General features: G+C 38.7%; 1 protein-coding gene across 3 annotated transcripts in view; it reads left to right on the forward strand.

Annotated features, from left to right (window-relative positions):
- MCM9 (minichromosome maintenance complex component 9) overlaps positions 1-18884 on the forward strand; it is a 97308-nt gene that overhangs the window by 50049 nt on the left and 28375 nt on the right. For all 3 annotated transcript variants that reach the window (XM_010861800.1, XM_010861801.1, XM_010861802.1), the window contains one exon: positions 13260-13434. In XM_010861800.1, coding sequence (XP_010860102.1) covers positions 13260-13434 — 175 coding nt within the window. The remainder of the gene's footprint in view (positions 1-13259; positions 13435-18884) is intronic.

Below are 18884 nucleotides of genomic sequence, written 5' to 3' on the forward strand. Positions count from 1 at the left end.
GTTTTAATTTCATGGCTGCAGTCACCATCTGCAGTGATTTTGGAGCCCAAAAAAATAAAGTCAGCCACTGTTTCCACTGTTTCCCCATCTATTTGCCATGGGACCAAATGCCATGATCTTCGTTTTCTGAATGTTGAGCTTTAAGCCAACTTTTTCACTCTCCTCTTACACTTTCATCAAGAGGCTTTTTCATTCCTCTTCACTTTCTGCCATAAGGGTGGTGTCATCTGCGTGTTTGAGGTTATTGATATTTCTCCTAGCAATCTTGATTCCAGCTTGTGTTTCCTCCAGCCCAGCATTTCTCATGATGTACTCTGCATAGAAGTTAAATAAGCAGGGTGACAATATACAGCCTTGACATACTCCTTTTCCTATTTGGAATCAGTCTGTTGTTCCATGTCCAGTTCTAACTGTTGCTTCCTGACCTGTATATAGATTTCTCAGGAGACAGGTCAGGTGGTCTGGTATTCCCATCTCTTAAAGAATTTTCCACAGTTTATTGTGATCCACACAGTCAAAGGCTTTGGCATAGTCAATAAAGCAGAAATAGATGTTTTTCTGGAACTCTCTTGCTTTTTCCATGATCCAGTGGATGTTGGCAATTTGATCCCTGGTTCCTCTACCTTTTCTAAAACCAGCTTGAACATCTGGAAATTGACGGTTCACGTATTGCTGAAGCCTTGCTTCTAGAGTTTTAAGCATCACTTTACTAGCCTGTGAGATGAGTGCAGGTGTGCAGTAGTTTGAGCATTGTTTGGCATTGCCTTTCTTTGAGGTTGGAATGAAAACTATGAGAACCAAATTTTGATGTCACAAGAAAGGCCGTGTGTGTGGTATGTATATAGATACATGGTACCTATGCATATACATATGGTATGATGTTTTCTTTACTATTTATAAAAAGCTTTTAAATGACCTGTTTTTGATTCATGCAACACTTAGGTATGGTAGCAAGGTAAGATTAGCCCCATATAACAAATGAGGACACTGCTGCTCAGGATCCTGCTCCCTTAATTGCTGATTTAATGTTTCTCTATTTTCTCTCTACTGTGTCAGATAATATTTAAAGTGGACTTTATGGGTAGAAAAGCAATTGGTATAATTTCCTGGAAGAACCCACAGGCTGGCTGACACTGTAGTAATGACTTGATTAATGAACTCTTGAGGAACAAAGCTCCATGAATGAGGTTTGCCCAGGTAGATACTGGGAGTCAGAGGAGGCTGCGGCCAAGGCAAAGCTGTGGGAGCTCCCCATTGAAGCTGCAGACGCCAGGCTTCCTGTTGCAGGAGTGACTGGGAGGTGGGGGACGATGGATCCCGGAACGCATCCTTATGCTTTTAATAAGGTTTTCATGTTCGTTACCTAAAGTACATTCCCCTCCTCCATTCTCTGCCCCACCTCATTAACAACAGTTTCCCTGTTTTGATTTCGGTGCTACCCACCATTAGGTTACAAGTTTGTTGAAGAGAGAAGCTGTGTCTGGCCCCTTAACCAAGCTGGACTAAACCATTAAATACCTTTTGGATCTCATCCATATTAGTCAGCTTTCTGAAGCACCATGGTTACGTTTCTTGTGGGCAATCTGTTGATGTTAACATCATGGTATTATTTCTGACCAGAAGAATAGGGATGGAAATGCTTGATAATTATCTTGTTTCTTGTATGTAGTTTTTAACCTTGTGTTCTTAGTCTTCTTGTAAATGAAGCTCTTAACTCATTTCCTTCTAAACTTAGTCTCTACTTGGAGTCCACTGTCCTTCATGTTTTACATTCCATCCTTTTCTCTTTCACTCTCCATCTGTCCCGTTTGTTAGAGGCTTTCTCCTTTTCCTGGTACCAGAAAGAATTCAGTGATAAGTAAAGAGAGGACTCAAATCTTTAAAACATCTTCACACTAGACCACTGTTTGCACAAAGCCACCGCTCAGCATAGCAGCTTTTTTAGTTGGTTACTATAGAGACAAATGACATAAGATGGAGTCAACGCTTGACAGAAGCTAGGCAAGTAATCTTCCTGAGATTGGAGGGAGATCTTATACACAGGGTTGCTTAGAAAAGGCAGAAGACTAAAAAGAATAGGAAGGGGAAAGGTTTCCCAAATGAACTAATAGGTGATTAATTGGTACATTTTGTTGGGAGAATTTGTGCTTGTTAAGACCTTGCATCCAGCATACATAGAATGTATCTCCATGCAGCCCCAGTATGATTATACGGTGACTTTTTAAAAACTATTTACGTATTTATTTTGCTGCACCGGGTCTTCATTGCAGCACGCGAATCTTTGTTTGTGATACGTGAGATCCAGTTCTCTGACCGAGGATCGAATTTCTGCCCTCACTGCCCCCATTCGCTACCCCCACCCCCTACATTGACAACACAGAGTCCTTCCACTGGGCCACCAGGGTAGCCCCAGTGATTGTTTTAATAACAACTATATTGCTATCAACATTTATATACAAATTTTCATTTTTCTGGGTCTATGAAGTTGTTGAGTCATGTGGTAACTCCTTATGAGGGACTACTAGACTGTTTTCCAAAGTATCTGCACTGTTTTATGTTCCCACCAGCAATGTATAAGCTTCCCAATTTCTCCACATCCCCACTAACACTTATTATCATGTCTATCTTTTTTTTTTTTTCTGTTATGTCTTTCTGATTATAGCTGTGGGTGGTGTGCGAAGTGGTATCTCATTGTGGTTTTGATTTACATTTCTCTGATGGCTAAAGAAGAGTTGAACATTTTTCATTTGCTTGTTGGCCATTTGTATATCTGCTGAAGAGAAATGTCTGTTCAGCTCTTTTGGCCATTAAAAAAATTGGATTGTCTTTATTATTGAGTTGTGAGTTCTTTGTATATTCTAAATACAAGTCTCTTATCTGAGACTTATCAGAGACTTGTACTCACCAGGTTTAGAAAAATTTTTTCCCATAGTGTGGATTATCTTTTCATTTTCTTCTTTTCACAAGACACCCATTTTCTTGTGGGTATCTTTTGCACCACAAAAGCTTTTTGATAAAGTCCAATGTGGTAATGGCATAAAGATATAAGCCAATAGAACAGAATTGATTGTCCAGAAATAAATCCATACATTTATGGTCAATCCATTTTTTTTCAATTTATTTTTAATTGAAGAATAATTGGTTTACAGAATTTTGTTAGTTACTACCAAACATCAACATGAATCAGCCATAGGTAAGAGACTATGTATTTTTTGTTTCTTCACCAAACCTGTTCTTTTTGGTTTAGCTTTACTTCCAACCATCTTAACATTTTCCTGGTCAAATGTCCTGTTGAATCCAAATTATCAATGTAGCAGTCTTCTGGAAAGCAAATCCACTTCATACTATACAGTCTCTAAAATCTGCATTATATAGTCTCTAAAATCTCTAAAGTTTTTGTTGTAGCTTAATCTAACTCTGAGGTTATCAATATTTCTCCCAGAAATCTTGATTCCAGCTTGTGCTTCTTCCAGTCCAGCGTTTCTCATGATGTACTCTGCATAGAAGTTAAATAAGCAGGGTGAGAATATATAGCCTTGACATACTCCTTTTCCTATTTGGAACCAGTCTGTTGTTCCATGTCCAGTTCTAACTGTTGCTTACCTGCATACAGATTTCTCAAGAGGCAGGTCAGGTGGATCTCTTGAAGAATTTTCCAGTTTATTGTGATCCACATAGTCAAAGGCTTTGGCATAGTCAATAAAGCAGAAATGGATGTTTTTCTGGAACTCTCTTGCTTTTTCCATGATCCAGCGAATGTTGGCAATTTGATCTCTGGTTCCTCTGCCTTTTCTAAAACCAGCTTGAACATCAGGAAGTTCACAGTTCACATATTGCTGAAGCCTGGCTTGGAGCATTTTGAGCATTACTTTACTAGCGTGTGAGATGAGTGCAATTGTGTGGTAGTTTGAGCATTCTTTGGCATTGCCTTTCTTTGGGATTGGAATGAAAACTAACCTTTTCCAGTCCTGTGGCCACTGCTGACTTTCCCAAATTTGCTGGCATATTGAGTGCAGCACTTTCACAGCATCATCTTTCAGGATTTGAAATAGCTCAACTTTATGGCAGAAAGTGAGTGAGTGAGTGAAGTCACTCAGTCGTGTCCAACTCTTTGCAACCCCATGGACTGTAGCCCACCAGTCTCCTCCGTCCATGGGATTCTCCAGGCAAGAATACTGGAGTGGGTTGCCATTTCCTTCTCCGGTCAATCCATTTTTGATAAGGGTTCCAGAACAATTCACTGGGGAAAGAAATTGTCTTTTCAAAACTCACTGCTAGGAAATTGGACATCCAAATGCAAAAATACAAGTTTGGACCCCTATTCACACAATATGCAAAAAATAATTTAAACTGAATCAAAGACTTAAATGTAAGGTGCTAAAAGTATAAAACTCTTAGAAGAAAACACATCAAAGGCATCAATCTTCAGGCCTATGATTAGGCAGTGTTTTTTGAGAAATGATAAAAAAAATACAAGCAGAAAAAGTCAGTGGATGTATGTGAGGTATTTTTTCATATATTTAAGACATCTTTAATTTCTTTTAACAACATTCTGTACTTTTCACAGTATAAGTTTTATATACTTCTTTTGTTAAATTCATTTCTAAGTATTTATTCTTTTTAATGCTATTATAAATGGAATTACTTTATTAGTTATATTTTCATATTCTTCACCTTGCAAGTATATAGACACAATTTAATTTTAAAAATTGATTTTGTATCCTTCAACCTTGATGAACTCATTTGTTAGCTGTGATTTAATTGTAATTCTTAGGATTTTCTATCTGTAAGATCATGCTATCTGCATGCAGGGATATTTTTACTGTTTCCTTTCCCTTCTAGATGCCTGTTATTTCATTTTTTGTTTCATTGCCCTTCCTAAAACCTCCAGTACTCTGCTATATAGAAGTAATGAGAGTGAACATCCCTGTCTTGTTTCTGATCTTAACACGAATACGTTCAGTCTTACATCAAGAATGATGATAGTTCTGGGTTTTTTGTAGACGTCCTTATCAGAATGAAGTTCTCTTCTGTTCCTGGTTTGAGCATTTTTTCATGAAGTGTTGTTGAATTTTGTCAAACACTTTTTCTGTCTCTATTGACATGATCATATGCTTTTTGTCCCTTATTCTGTTAATGTGAGGATATTACATTAATTGATTTCTAGATGTTATACCACCAATCTTGAATTCCAGAGATTTATCTCACTGGATCATGGTTATATAGTCCTTTTTATATATTGCTGGATTCGGTTCAGTAGTATTGAGGATTTTCATATATATGTATTCATAAGAAATATTGGTCTTTAGTAGTCTTGTGATGCCTTTGATTTTTGGTGTATAGGTAATACTGTTCTCATAGAACAAGTTAGGAAGTGTTTCCTCCTTTTCTACTTGTAAAGAGTTTGTGAAGAATTCATACTCGATTCTTCTAGTGTTGAAGCCATCTGTGTGTGGGTTTTTCTTTGTGGGTAGTTTTTAAATTACTAATTCAGTCCCTACTTACTATACATCTGTTCAGATTTTCTTTTTCTTCTTGAGTCAGTTTTGGTAGTGTCTATTTAGAAATTTGTTAATTTCACCTGAATTATCTAATTGGTTAACATAAAGTTATTTGTTGTTTCCCTTTGTAATCCTTTTTGTTTCTGTAAAGTCATTGATAATGTCCCGTCTTTGATTCCTGATTTTAGTATAATTTTATTCCTCTGGTTTTGGCTTGGTCAGTGTAGCTAAAATGTATCAACTTTTGGATTCATGAATTTTCTCCATTTTTATGTTCTGTGTCAGTGATTTCTGTTACAGTATACATTACCTCCTTCCTTCTGCTAATTTGGGTTTAGTTTGCTCTTCCTTTTTTCCAGTGTCTTAAGGTGGCAGCATAGATTTTTGACTTGAGATCTTTCTCCTTTTTTAATATAGACATTTATATCTGTAAGTTACTTTGTAAACACTGCTTTAGCTGCATCCCATTAATTATGGTATGTTGTGTCTTCATTTTCCTTCATCTCAGTTTTTTCTGATTTCCTGTTGTCCAGCCACCTATTCGTTGCATGAATACCTTTCTATGTTATTTGTGACAAGTGGACTTTCCACTTTTGCTTAAAGATTACTTTGATTTCTTACTTCACAAGGTAGCACATTCCTTTTTAAACACCTTGAGATTTCCAGCACTTCCCTGTAAAATTCTACATATTGGTCTGTTAATTCTTTTGAAGCCACCCTAAATTAGTCTAATTGATCTTCCATAGGATAGTTCTTTAAATACTTAATAATTGCTTTCTCTTCTCTAAATCTTTGTTTCTGGCTAACCAACAAACCCATGCTATAAACTATTCTTTCAGTGGCATTATTTTCCATGTCCTTCATTATTTTACTTTTTTTTATTAGTATTTCTTTTAAGATTTGATATCTCAAAGTAGATATTAATACTCAGGAGTCAGCAACTTTTTTTCTCTAAAGGACTAGGTATAAATATTTTAGATTTTTGAAGGCCTTTCCGTGTCTGTCATAATTACTTGACTCTGCCATTGTAGTGTGAAAACAGCCATAGACAGTATGTAAATGATGAACGTGACTGTGTTCCAAAAAACTATTTTTGCAAAAACAGGTGGTTGGGCCAAATCTTGCCCACAGATCATAGTTTGCTGACTCCTCTCTGGATATTATCTAACCAGTGCAGAACTTGGTGTGATTTTATCTTCATTTTTGAATGCTGCTGCTGCTACTGCTGCTAAGTCGCTTCAGTCGTGTCCGACTCTGTACGACCCCATAGACGGCAGCCCACCAGGCTCCCCCGTCCCTGGGATTCTCCAGGCAAGAACACTGGAGTGGGTTGCCATTGCCTTCTTCAGTGCATAAAAGTGAAAAGTGAAAGTGAAGTCGCTCAGTTGTGTCCGACTCTTAGCGACCCCACGGACTGCGGCCCACCAGGGTCCTCCGTCCATGGGATTTTCCAGACAAGAGTACTGGAGTGGGGTGCCACTGCCTTCTCCTTTTGAATGCTAGTCTTGCCTTAATGCATTTTTTAGACCATATTGAAATATTCTGAGGGAAAGTTGGATATAATCTTCATTTATGCTCCTCTAAGGTAAGGTGAGGACTTCTCTAGTAGCTCAGACAGTAAAGAATCTGTCCACAATGCGGGAGACCTGAGTTTGATCCCTGGGTTGGGAAGATTCCCCTGGAGAAGGGAATGGCAACCCACTCCAGTATTTTTGCCTGGAGATTTCTATGGACAGAGGAACCTGGTTGGCTACAGTCCGTGGGGTGGCAGAGAGTCGGACACAACTGAAGTGACTTAGCACATGCGCACACACACATAGGTAAGGTGGTTTGTTTCCTCTACTTTTTTCACCAGTTTTTTTCTTTACCTTTGATTTTCTAAAGTTTAAGTCATATGCCTAGGTATAGTTTTGTTTTGTGTTTTTCCTGCTTTATAGTTGCTAAGTTTTTTGGATCCATGGTTTGGTGTCTGACATTAATTTAGAGAATTTTCATTATTGCTTCAAATGTTGCTTCTGTAATTTCTCTATTTCTTCTAGTATTCCCATTATACCCATTATATGTATGTTACACATTCTGTAGTTGTTCCATACTTCTTGGATATTCTGTTTTGTTATTTTCCAAATTTTTTCCTTTACTTTTCAGTTTTAGAAATTTCTGTTGACTATCTCTGGGTCAAGAAGATCCCCTGAAGTAGGAAATGGCAACCCACTCCAGTTTTCATGAACATAGGAGCCTGGCAGGCTGCAGTCCATGAGGTTGCAAAGAGTCAGACACGACTGAGCGTGCGCGCACACACACACACACACACACACACACACACACACACACATAAGGTCCTCCTTGTTCTCAGAGATTCTTTCCTTAGCCATGTCCCTTCTACAAATGAGCCCATCAAAGGCATTCATCATCTGTAGTGATTTTGATCTCTAAAATTTCTCTTTCATTTTTTCTTAGACTTTTAACCTTTCTGTTTACAATGTCAGAGACAAACTTGATGTTCAGTGTGAGAGCCTGGTAGAGCTCCTGGAGGTAAAATTCACAAAAGTATGTGTACCCATGCCCTCCGTAACTGGGTTCCTAAGGAATTTTTAATTTTCAGAGTTGTCCTCATTGAGCCTCCAGAAGTTTGCCAGTTAGAGTTCAGGGTTTTCTGTCCCAGCACTGGTGCCTGTGGAGGCCTCTGCTCTGGTAAGTTATAATTCTCCATCTTTCCAATTTCAGGGACAGCAGTTTGCCCTGTGACCTCATTCCTTTGATGGATCATAGAACAGGTGTTGATTTTTCAGTTGCTTAGATTTTCACTTATTAGAGTAGATTAGCAATTTCAAAGCCCCTTAAGTGCTGGGCCAGAAATCAGAGGAGCTCACATAGCTTTTTTCCCTATGTTTTCTTCCATAAGTTTTATATTTTTCATTTAGGTCTTTCTTTCATTGTGAGTTAATTTTTGTATTAAATATGAAGTATGGAGAAATACTGATTTTTTTTTTTCTTTTTTCATGTGGATATCCAGTTGTTACAGCACTGTAGGTAAGGTGGTTTATTTCACCTATGGCTTTTTTCAAGATTTTTTTTTCTTTACTTTTGATTTTCTAAAGTTTAAATTGTATGCCTGGGTATAGGTTCATTTAGTGTTTTCCTGCTTTTCTGTAGCACAAAGTGTTAGTAGCTTAGTTGTGTCTGACTCTTTGCAATCCCGTGGACTGTAGCCCACCAGGCTCCTCTGTTCATGGTATTCTCCAGGCAAGAATACTGGAGTGGGTTGCCATTTCCTCCTCCAGGGGATCTTCCCAGCCCAGAGATTGAACTGCATTGCAGGCAGATTCTTTACTGTCTGGGCCACCAGGGAGTTTCATTTAGTGTTTTTCTGTTTTGCTATAACACAAGGATATCAGATTATCCTTCCTCCATAGAACTGCTTTTGCATTTTTATCAAAAATTACTTGACCATACATTTGTGGGACTATTTTTGGACTCTATTCCATTGTTCTGTCTGTTTATATCTTTTGTCCAGTACCACACAGAATTGATTACTGCAGCTTTGTAATAAATCTGGAAATTGAGTCATGTGAGACTTCCTACTTAGTTTCTTGTTTGAGTCTTCTATTTTCTTCTCTATATAAATTTTAGAATCACCTTTTCAATGTCCATAACAAGAAAAATCCCACTGGAATTTTGTTTGGACTTGCATTGAATCTATAGAGCAGTTTGGAGAAACATCTTAGAAGTATTGAGTTTTTCATTCTACAGGGCCGTCATCACCCTGATTCCAAAGCCAGGCCAAGACATCACATAAAAAGAAAATTATGGGCCAGTGTTACTGATGAATATAGACACAAAAATCCTCAACAAAATTCTAACAAATGGAATCCAACAACACATTGAAAGGATCATACACCATGATCAAGTCAGGTTTATCTAGGGAATGCAAAGATTCTTCAATATATACAAATTAATCAATGTGATACACCATATTAACAAAAAATAAAGATCATGATAATCTCAATAGATGTAGAAAAAACTTTAGACAAAATTCAAGACCCATTTATGATACAAACTCTCCAGAAAATTGGCATAGAAGGAACCTACCTCAACATAATAAAGCCCATATATGGTAAACCCACAGCAAACATTATTCTCAACGGTGAAAAATTGAAAGCATTTCCTGTAAGATCAGAAACAAGAGTGCCGACTCTTGGCACTATTGTTCAACATAGTTTTGGAAGTTCTAGCCACGGCAATTAGAGAAGAAAAAGAAATGAAAGGAACCCATATTGGAAAAGAAGTAAAACTCTCACTGTTTGTAACTTACATGATACTATACAGAAAAAAGCCCTAAAGATTCTATCAGAAAGTTACTAGAGCTAATCAGTGAGTTTAGTAAAGACAGAGGATACAAAATAAATACACAGAAATCCCTTGCATTCATATGCATTAACAATGAAAAATCACAAAGAGAAATTAAGAAATTAATCACATTCACCATTGCAACAAAAAGAGTAAAATACCTAGGGATAAATCTAAAGGAGACAAAAGAGAACTATATACAAAAAAGAAATGAGAGATATATACAAAAAACTGTAAGACACTGTAAGAAAACTATAAGATGCTGGTGAAAGAAACCAAAAACAATATAAACAAATAGATTATACCATGTTCTTGGATCAGAAGAATCAGTGTTGTGAAAATGATTCCATATTGGAGTCACACCACTACCCAAAGCCATTTATAGATTCAGTGCAACCCCTATCAAATTATCAGTGGCATTTTTCACAGAACTAGTACAAAAAATTTCTATGGAAACACAAAAGACCCCAAATAGCCAAAGAACTTGAGAAAGAAGAATGGAGCTAGAGGAATCAACCTTCCTGAGCTCAGACTACACCACAAAACCACAGTCATTAAGACAGTAATAGTACTGGCACAAAAACAGAAATATTGACCAATGGAACAAGATAGAAAGCCCAGAGATAAACCTACACACTTATGGGCACCTTATCTTTGAAAAAGGAGCCAACGATATACAATGGAGAAAGACAGCCTCTTCAATAAGTAGTGCTGGAAAAACTGGACAGCTCCATGTAAAAGAGTGAAATTAAAAACACTTGCTAACATCAACATAAAGATAACCTCAAAATGGATTAAAGACCTAAGTGTAAGACCAGAAACTGCAAAACTCCTTTTAGAGGAAAGCATAGGCAGAACACTGACATAAATCACAGCAAGATTTATGACCCATCTCCTAGAGTAATGGAAACAAAAACAAAAATAAATGGGACCTAATTAAAATTAAAAGCTTTTGCACGGCAAAGGAAATCATAAACAAGATGAAAAGACAGCTCTCAGAATGGGAGAAATTAATTGCAAATGAAGCAACTGACAAAGGCTTAATCTCCAAAATATATAAGCAGCTCATGCAGCTCAATATCAGAAAAACAAACAACCCAATCAAATGCTGGACAGAAGACTTAAACAGGCATTTCTCCAAAGAAGACGTACAGATGGCCAACAAACACTTGAAAAAATGCACAACATCACTTATTAGAGAAATGCAAATAAAAACTACAATGAGGTATCACCTCACCCCGGTCAGAATGGCCATCATCAAAAAATCTACAAACAATAAATGCTGGCTAGGATGAGGAGAAAAGGGAACCCTCTTGCACTGTAGGTGGGAATGTAAATTGATATAGCCACCATAAAGAACAGTATGGAGATTTCTTTAAAAAACTAGAACTAAAACTACCATAACACCCAACAACCCACTACTGGGCATACACCCTGAGAAAACCATATTTGGGGTGGAAGGGAGGTTCAGGAGGGAGGGGACATTTGCTTTACTTCACTGGCAAGAACCTCCAGTATGATTTTAAATAAGTGATGCGAGTGGATATCCATGCCACGTTCTGATCTTGGGGGCAAGGGTTGGGCTGGAGGTAAACATTCAGTATGTTAGCTGTAAGATTTTTTATAAATACTCTTTATCAGACTGAAGAAATTGCCTCTGTTCCTTTGCTTCTGAACACTTCTTTTTTTTTTTTTTAAATCATGAACGATTGTTGAGTTTTATCAAATTTTTTTTTCTGTATCATTGAGGTGGTTGTTTGCTTTTTCTTCCTTAGTTTGTCAGTAAATTGCAGTGATTAATAGTTGAATGTTGAGTTAGCCTTGCATTCTCTAGATAAACTTCACTTAGTTATGATTTGTTATCATTTTATATATCCTTTTATTTGCTTTTATTTTTTAAGGGTTTTTTGTATCTGTGTTAATGAGGGATACTGATGCATAGTTTTAGTGTATCTTGATCTGCTTTTAGTAATCACAATAATACTGGCTTCATTAAATGAGTTAGGAAGTGTTCCTTGTTTCTCTATATTTTTGAAAGTTTTGTGTAGAATCGGTATTATTTCTTCCATAAATGTCTGGTCGGATTCACCCTGAAGTCATCTCAGCCTGTATGTTGCATCATTTTTAACTACAGAGTCAATTTTCAAAGTAGATACAGGATTTTGCAAGATATCTATTCCTTTTTAGATAAACTTTGTCATTTTATATATTTTAGAGAATGTGACTATTTCCTCTAAGTTAGAACATAGAGTTGTTCATTGTATTTTCTTATTATTAATGCCCTTAGTCTATAGTGATGTCCCCTCTTTCATTTCTGATATTTTTAACTGTGTCTTCTATTTATAACTTTTCTTCTTTTTCCTCCATCAGTCTAGCCAGAGGTTTATCAATTTTTATCAACAATAATTATTATAATTACTCACTCACTGTGTATCTTACACCTTTTAAAAATCTTTATTTATATTCTATTTGAATATCCAAGAATCTTTAAGTAAAATTTTCTGTCATTATCCTTTTTTTTATTGATAAGTAAACTGAGGCCTGGATAAATAATATATCCTTTTTTTTTTTGTAGATAAGTAAACTGAGACCTCAGAGATACTGCAAGTTCTAGACCACTGCAGTAAAGCAAGTCTACAGGAAGTTTTTTGGGTTCCCAATTCATATAAAAGTTATATTTATACTATAATGTAGTCTATTAGATATACAGTAGCATTACATCTAAAAAACCCATACATATTTAATTAAAAAGTACTTTATTGCTAAAACATGCAAATTGTCATCTGAGTAAGTCATAATCTTGAGTAAGTCATGATCTTTTTGCTGGTGGAGGTTCTTGTCTTGATGTTGATAGCTGCTGACTGATCAGATTGATGGTTGCTGAAGGCTGGGGCAGCTGTGCCAATGTCTTAAATAAGACAGTAACGAAGTTTGCCACACGAGTTGGCTCTTCCTTTCACCAGTGATTTTTCTGTAGCAGGCAATAATATCTGCCCACAGTAGAGCTTTGTTTAAATTGGAGTCAATCTCTCAAATCCTGCTGCTGTTTTATCAACTAAGTCTATGTAATATTCTAAATCCTTTGTTGTTCTTTCAGTAATCTTCATAGCATCTTCAGCAGTAGATTCCATCCCAAGAAACCACTCTCTTTGCTCATCATAAGAAGCAACTCTTCATAAAGTTTTATCATGAGATTGCAGCAATTCAGGCACATCTCCAGGCTCCACTTCTAATTCTAGTTTTCTTACTATTTCTACCACATCTTTAGTTACAATAGTAACAGCAAAGATCACTGATCACACATTACTATAAGAAATGTAATAATCATGAAAAAGTTTATAGGATATAAGCTTCATAGTTATAAGACATGCTTTCCAAATAAAAGCTAACACAGCTTGCTCATTTCCTTAGGTCTGACGGTAACTGCTGTAAAAGACTCAGGAGAATGGAATTTGGAGGCGGGAGCATTAGTCCTCGCAGATGCTGGCCTCTGCTGTATCGATGAATTTAATAGCCTCAAAGAGCATGACAGAACTAGTATCCACGAAGCAATGGAGCAGCAAACCATCAGTGTTGCTAAGGCTGGGTAAGTGTTTCTTTTCTCTAGAATTTATGGGAATAGTGAGATTCGTTCATATATGATTATGGGGAAATGTGAACCACATTGAACTGCAAGATGTTTGTTTGGTCCTCTAAGAGATTTATCAGTTAACCGCCACTTTAGTTTTCCCATGGAGATATGTGAAGAAGTAAAGACGAGCTGTTGACAAAAAGAAAAGGACCACTGTAAATGTAAATTGACTTAATTCTTGGAGGGAACCTATGAAGAACTTTCAATGCAGCATTCAACTCATTCTCTCATTCAATAATTGTGTATCTGTCTACTCTGGGCACATACTATGTTAGGAATTTTGAAAGGTTCAAAAGAAGGGGAAGAAACTGTAATTTCTGCTTTTGATGGCTTTCTCCTTATATATCCAAATGGAAGATTTATCACAGTGTATGGAAAACTAATAATGTATATTAGCATAAGATGAAATACCTGCTGTGACTCAAGGAGGCTCAGAGGCTGAGGTATGTAAGCCCCTGACTGCACGTGACCAATGAGGAGGAAAATAGGTAGGTTCAGATAGGAATCCATTTGCCCAGGCCCTGAGGTGGTTGTAAGAAACACATCTGGCTACAAAGGCTGACCGTCAAGCAGACTGCCAGGTCATCCAAGCAAAGAACAGAGCCAGAACCATCTCAGCCCTGTTAGAAATGTGAGGCCAACTGACCAGGCAGATAGGGCTGGCGGAACAGTCTTCAAACAGTAGTGACTACTTGGGAGTCGAGCAGACGCTGGTGGGTAGGGATTCTGTGGAACTGATTCATGCTGCTGCTGCGTCGCTTCAGTCGTGTCCGACTCTGTGCGACCCCATAGATGGCAGCCCACCAGGCTCCCCCATCCCTGGGATTCTCCAGGCAAGAACACTGGAGTGGGTTGCCATTTCCTTCTCCAATGCATGAAAGTGAAAGGTGAAAGTGAAGTTGCTCAGTCGTGTCCGACTCTTAGCGACCCCATGGACTACAGCCTACCAGGCTCCTCCGTCCATGGGATTTTCCAAGCAAGAGTACTGGAGTGGGGTGCCATTGCCTTCTCCAGGAACTGATTCATATACACTCACAAAAAAGGAAAGGGGAAGGGTGGTAAGAGAAAGATATGCCCAGAAGAAAAAGATTCAAGAAAAAGCTGCTGCTGCTCCTGCCACTAAGTCGCTTTAGTTGTGTCCAACTCTGTGCGACCCCAGAGATGGCAGCCCACCAGGCTCCCCCATCCGTGGGATTCTCCAGGCAAGAACACTGGAGTGGGTTGCCATTTCCTTCTCCAGTGCATGAAAGTGAAGTTGCTCAGTCGTGTCTGACTCTTCATGACCCCATGGACTGCAGCCTACCAGGTTCCTCCACCCATCGGGTTTTCCAGGCAAGAGTACTGGAGTGGGTTGCCATTGCCTTCTTCGCAAGAAAAAGCTAGGCAGAACCATTATCAGATCTATTCGCTTCATTCAATGAATGATCATTCAGAGCCTGCCATTTGCCAGGCACTGGGCTAGACACTGAGAAGTACAGAGATGAATACAACACCATCCTTGAGGTGTTCACTGTTTTGTTGGAAAAGATGGAAGAGCAGCAAAGGGATAAGTCCATAATGAAAGTGTTAGAAGATACTTTAGAAGAATTATTGTTTCTAAACTCTTTATCAGAGAAATTAGAGATACAGTTTACTAAGTGTCTTCAAGTCTACTTTCTCTTCTCATTATGTCTCTCTTTAGTTAGCATGTTTGCTGGTTGATAGAATCTGTGGTTTGTTTTGATATGCCTTTTCCAGAGGCAGTCTGGGACATTTTGAAAGATTCCTGTGGCCTGCCAGGCTCCTCTGTTCATGGAATTCTTCAGGCAAGAATACTGGAGTGGGTGGCCATTCCCTTCTCCAGGGGATCTTCCCAACCCAGGGTTTGAACCCAGGTGTCGTGCATAACAGGCAGATTCTTTACCATCTGAGCCGCCAGGGAAGCCCCAATTAACCCTTAACCATCAGGGAAAATTGGAACAAGTGCTATGAACATGTTTTTGAAAGGGAGAAAATTAGCAGTGCTCTAGGATAAGCCACAGAAAAAAATCTGTGGAAGAGAAAATGCTTTATTAACTGCTACTGCCTTACCCTCTACCAAGTGTGAATTAGTATGAACTTTTTGTGCTGTCTCCATAAGTATGTTGTAAGTTCTTATAACTCAACAGTGCCCCCACAGATTGGACAGTATTGTCATAAGCAGAACTACTTCATGTACCAGAAGAGTGCTTGTCACACTATTTATGGTGATAGACTGGTTTTATTGTTTATATTTCAGTCTGTCACAGAGCAATATTTTTATAAAATGCAATAAAATTATTTTTTAATGAAATGAAAAAGCAGAGACATATAAAACGTAAGCCTAAATTCTTCTTGCACTTGGCCTATAGAAAGCTGTACCTCTCTGCTCCTAATGAGAAAAATCCAGATAGCCCACAAAACTCGTGACTTTCCAACCATATCTGAAAGCTGATTTATAAGGAAATCACAGGAATTCAATTCCAAAATGGGACAAGCCCCTCCTAGGAGAGCTGAGGCACGCAGACTGTTCACCTTTGACAGAGCATGAGAGAAACCGGTGGCGGCTGTAGAAGCAAAGAAGAAATAGCTACAAAATTTTAAATTTCCTGAAGTCCAGGTGTGGGATAACGTATCAGTTTAGAATAACTCTGGACCCCAAGCCCAAGGGGAGTTCTCACATGTAAGCTCTTCTCCGCAGGACTCCACAGATGCTCACAGGAAAAACTGAACAGGGCAGAGACTGGAGAGACCCCCCGCTTTGCTCATCACTCATGCAGGCCTGCTTGTTCCTGGGGACTAGGCATGAAGTCCTGCTGCTTACCCAGGCACACCTCTCATACAAACCAAAGCCTTTAACTCACTGAGGCTAGGGCAACAAACCCTCATCACCAGGGCCCCTGGAGGAGGGCTAGAAGCAGAAACTCCTTCTGCCTCAGGAGGAGTTTAGAGAGTCTTCCTTCCTTTGCTCTCAAAAGAACCGGGCAAAAAGATGCTGCTTTGGGGAGAAGGGCAGAAGCATAAGCCATCTTCTCCTAAGGGGAGGGCAGGCAGATCTCTCGGGTCCAGGATTCTTACCCGGTACAAAGCAGAGGTGTGTACCACTCGGAGGATTCTCACCCGGTACAAAGCAGAGAGGTCTGCGCCACCTGGAGGATTCTCACCCAGTACAAAGCAGAGAGGTCTGACCACTGGGAAAGGAGAGAAAGACCCCTTCTACCCAAGAAGCATCACAGATACATGTCAGGGTTCAGCTGCCACCGGTGGGACAGGCAGGAGGCCTTACCACTCTCCCGCCTGTCCCCTCCGAGAGCACGTACACAGCGCCTGCCAAAGACCAGGAGGCCAAGAAGCAGCCTGGTCTCCAAATAAGTCTAACACCAGTAACGAGCAATAGCAGTCTGCCACTGGGAAGGTGCTCGTCCCCAGTGAGGAAGTGAGGAAAGAGACCCCTCTGGTGCAGATGTGCAGTGACTCCTGGAAGCTGAAAGCAGAGCAGAAACTCAGAGAATAATCTTCCAGCTTTGCACCACAACCTCCACAGTAAGCGGAGTAATTACTGCAGTAATTCAACACCAAAAGAATTGGAAGTCTGTGGTGCACTGAGGGTAAAGATCGTAACTGCAGTGCCAGTGCTCAGACCAGCTGTGCCAGCCTTACACTATACATGAAGTGGTGTGGTATTATTCAAGCGTGGACCATAATCAATTAAAGACATAAATACTGGAGCAACCACTAGAAAGTAAAAGAGATAAAAACTAAAACTAATAAGTGAGTTGTAGAGATGAAATGACATAAATAATTCAACAGAAGACAGGGGGAGAAGAAAAAGGGAACCAAGAATAGATGAGACAAAGTGAATTAGCAAGATGATAGATTTATTTATTTGTTTACTTGGATTGCACCAAAATTTTTAACTTCTGAGTATGAAAGGATGCAACAGAGTGAAAAGTTAACATGTTGAGTTGGAGAAAATATTTGCAAATCTGAAAAGGAGTTAATAACCAGAATATATAAAGAATTCCTACAACTCAGCAGCACAAACCAATCAAGTTAAAAACTGGACAAAGGACTTGAATACACATTTATCCAAAGATGATTTATACATGGCCAGCAAGCACATGAAAAGATGCTCAGCACCACTAATCATTAGGAAAATGCAAGTCAAACACAGTGAAAAATATCACTGTACAAATGTTCGCATAGCGATCATAAAAACACAAAAACACAGAAAGAGCAAGTGTGAGTGAGGGTGGGGAGCAATTGGAACCCTTGTAGATTATGGAAATATGAAATACAGAATGGTGTAGCTACTATGGAAAATGGTTTTGTGATTCATTTTCAATTTTGCAAGGTAAAATTCCAGAGACTAGTCACACAACAGTGTGAATGTATTTAACACTATTGAATGTACTCTTAGAAATGGTTAAGATGGTGAATTTTATGATATGCATTTTTTACCACAATAAAATGTAATATACAAATTTGAAAAAGCATAACCCATTCACATTGTTATACTACCCTTTATGTACTTTTAAAAAAGTTTTCTAGCCAATATCGTCAAGGTCAGGGTGAGAAGACACCTAAAACTGTCCAAAATTACTTTCCTTCGTTTGTATATAAAGGTGCTCACAGAGCACCTTGTGTTTATGAGCTCAGTTGAGTCTCCAAAATAGTTTCAGAATTATTACACCAACTCCATTGTCAATAACACCAACCACAAAGAAAGTAAGTAATATTCAGGCCTTCTTTGTGGTCTTTTTGAGTTTAGAATATATTCCACTATAGTTATATATGATCAGGGTACATGTTCAAAAGTTAGTAGAGTTCTTTTCTTTGTGTGGTCATATTACTGATTTGATACACAGTTAGGAAACATGTTTTTAAACCTATGTTTGCGTTCACTTTTAGAGTTTGCCTGTCATTCTTTTCGGTTTAATTTTGTTTTCTGAATTTGTAAAATATATTTCAAAAATCAAAACTATTATATCAGGGAACTCCCTGGTGGTCCAGTGGCTAGAACTCGGCGCTTCCATAACATGAGGAATGGATTCAATCCCTGGTCAGGGAACTAAGACCCAACATGCCTTGAGATGCAGTCAAAAGCAAAACTTTTATATCAAAGAGGTTACACTCATATCCCTACCTCTTCCATTCTGTTTTCTCCTGTCCCTTCAGATCAGATCAGATCAGTCGCTCAGTCGTGTCTGACTCTTTGCAACCCCATGAATCGCAGCACGCCAGGCCTCCCTGTCCATCACAAACTCCCGGAGTTCACTGAGACTCATGTCCATTGAGTTAGTAATGCCATCCAGCCATCTCATCCTCTGTCGTCCCCTTCTCCTCCTGCCCCCAATCCCTCCCAGCATCACAGTCTTTTCCAATGAGTCAACTCTTCGCATGAGGTG

The sequence above is a fragment of the Bison bison genome, unplaced genomic scaffold (assembly GCF_000754665.1).
Source record: "Bison bison bison isolate TAMUID 2011002044 unplaced genomic scaffold, Bison_UMD1.0 scf7180017864473, whole genome shotgun sequence".
NCBI classification, from domain to species: Eukaryota; Metazoa; Chordata; class Mammalia; order Artiodactyla; family Bovidae; genus Bison; species Bison bison.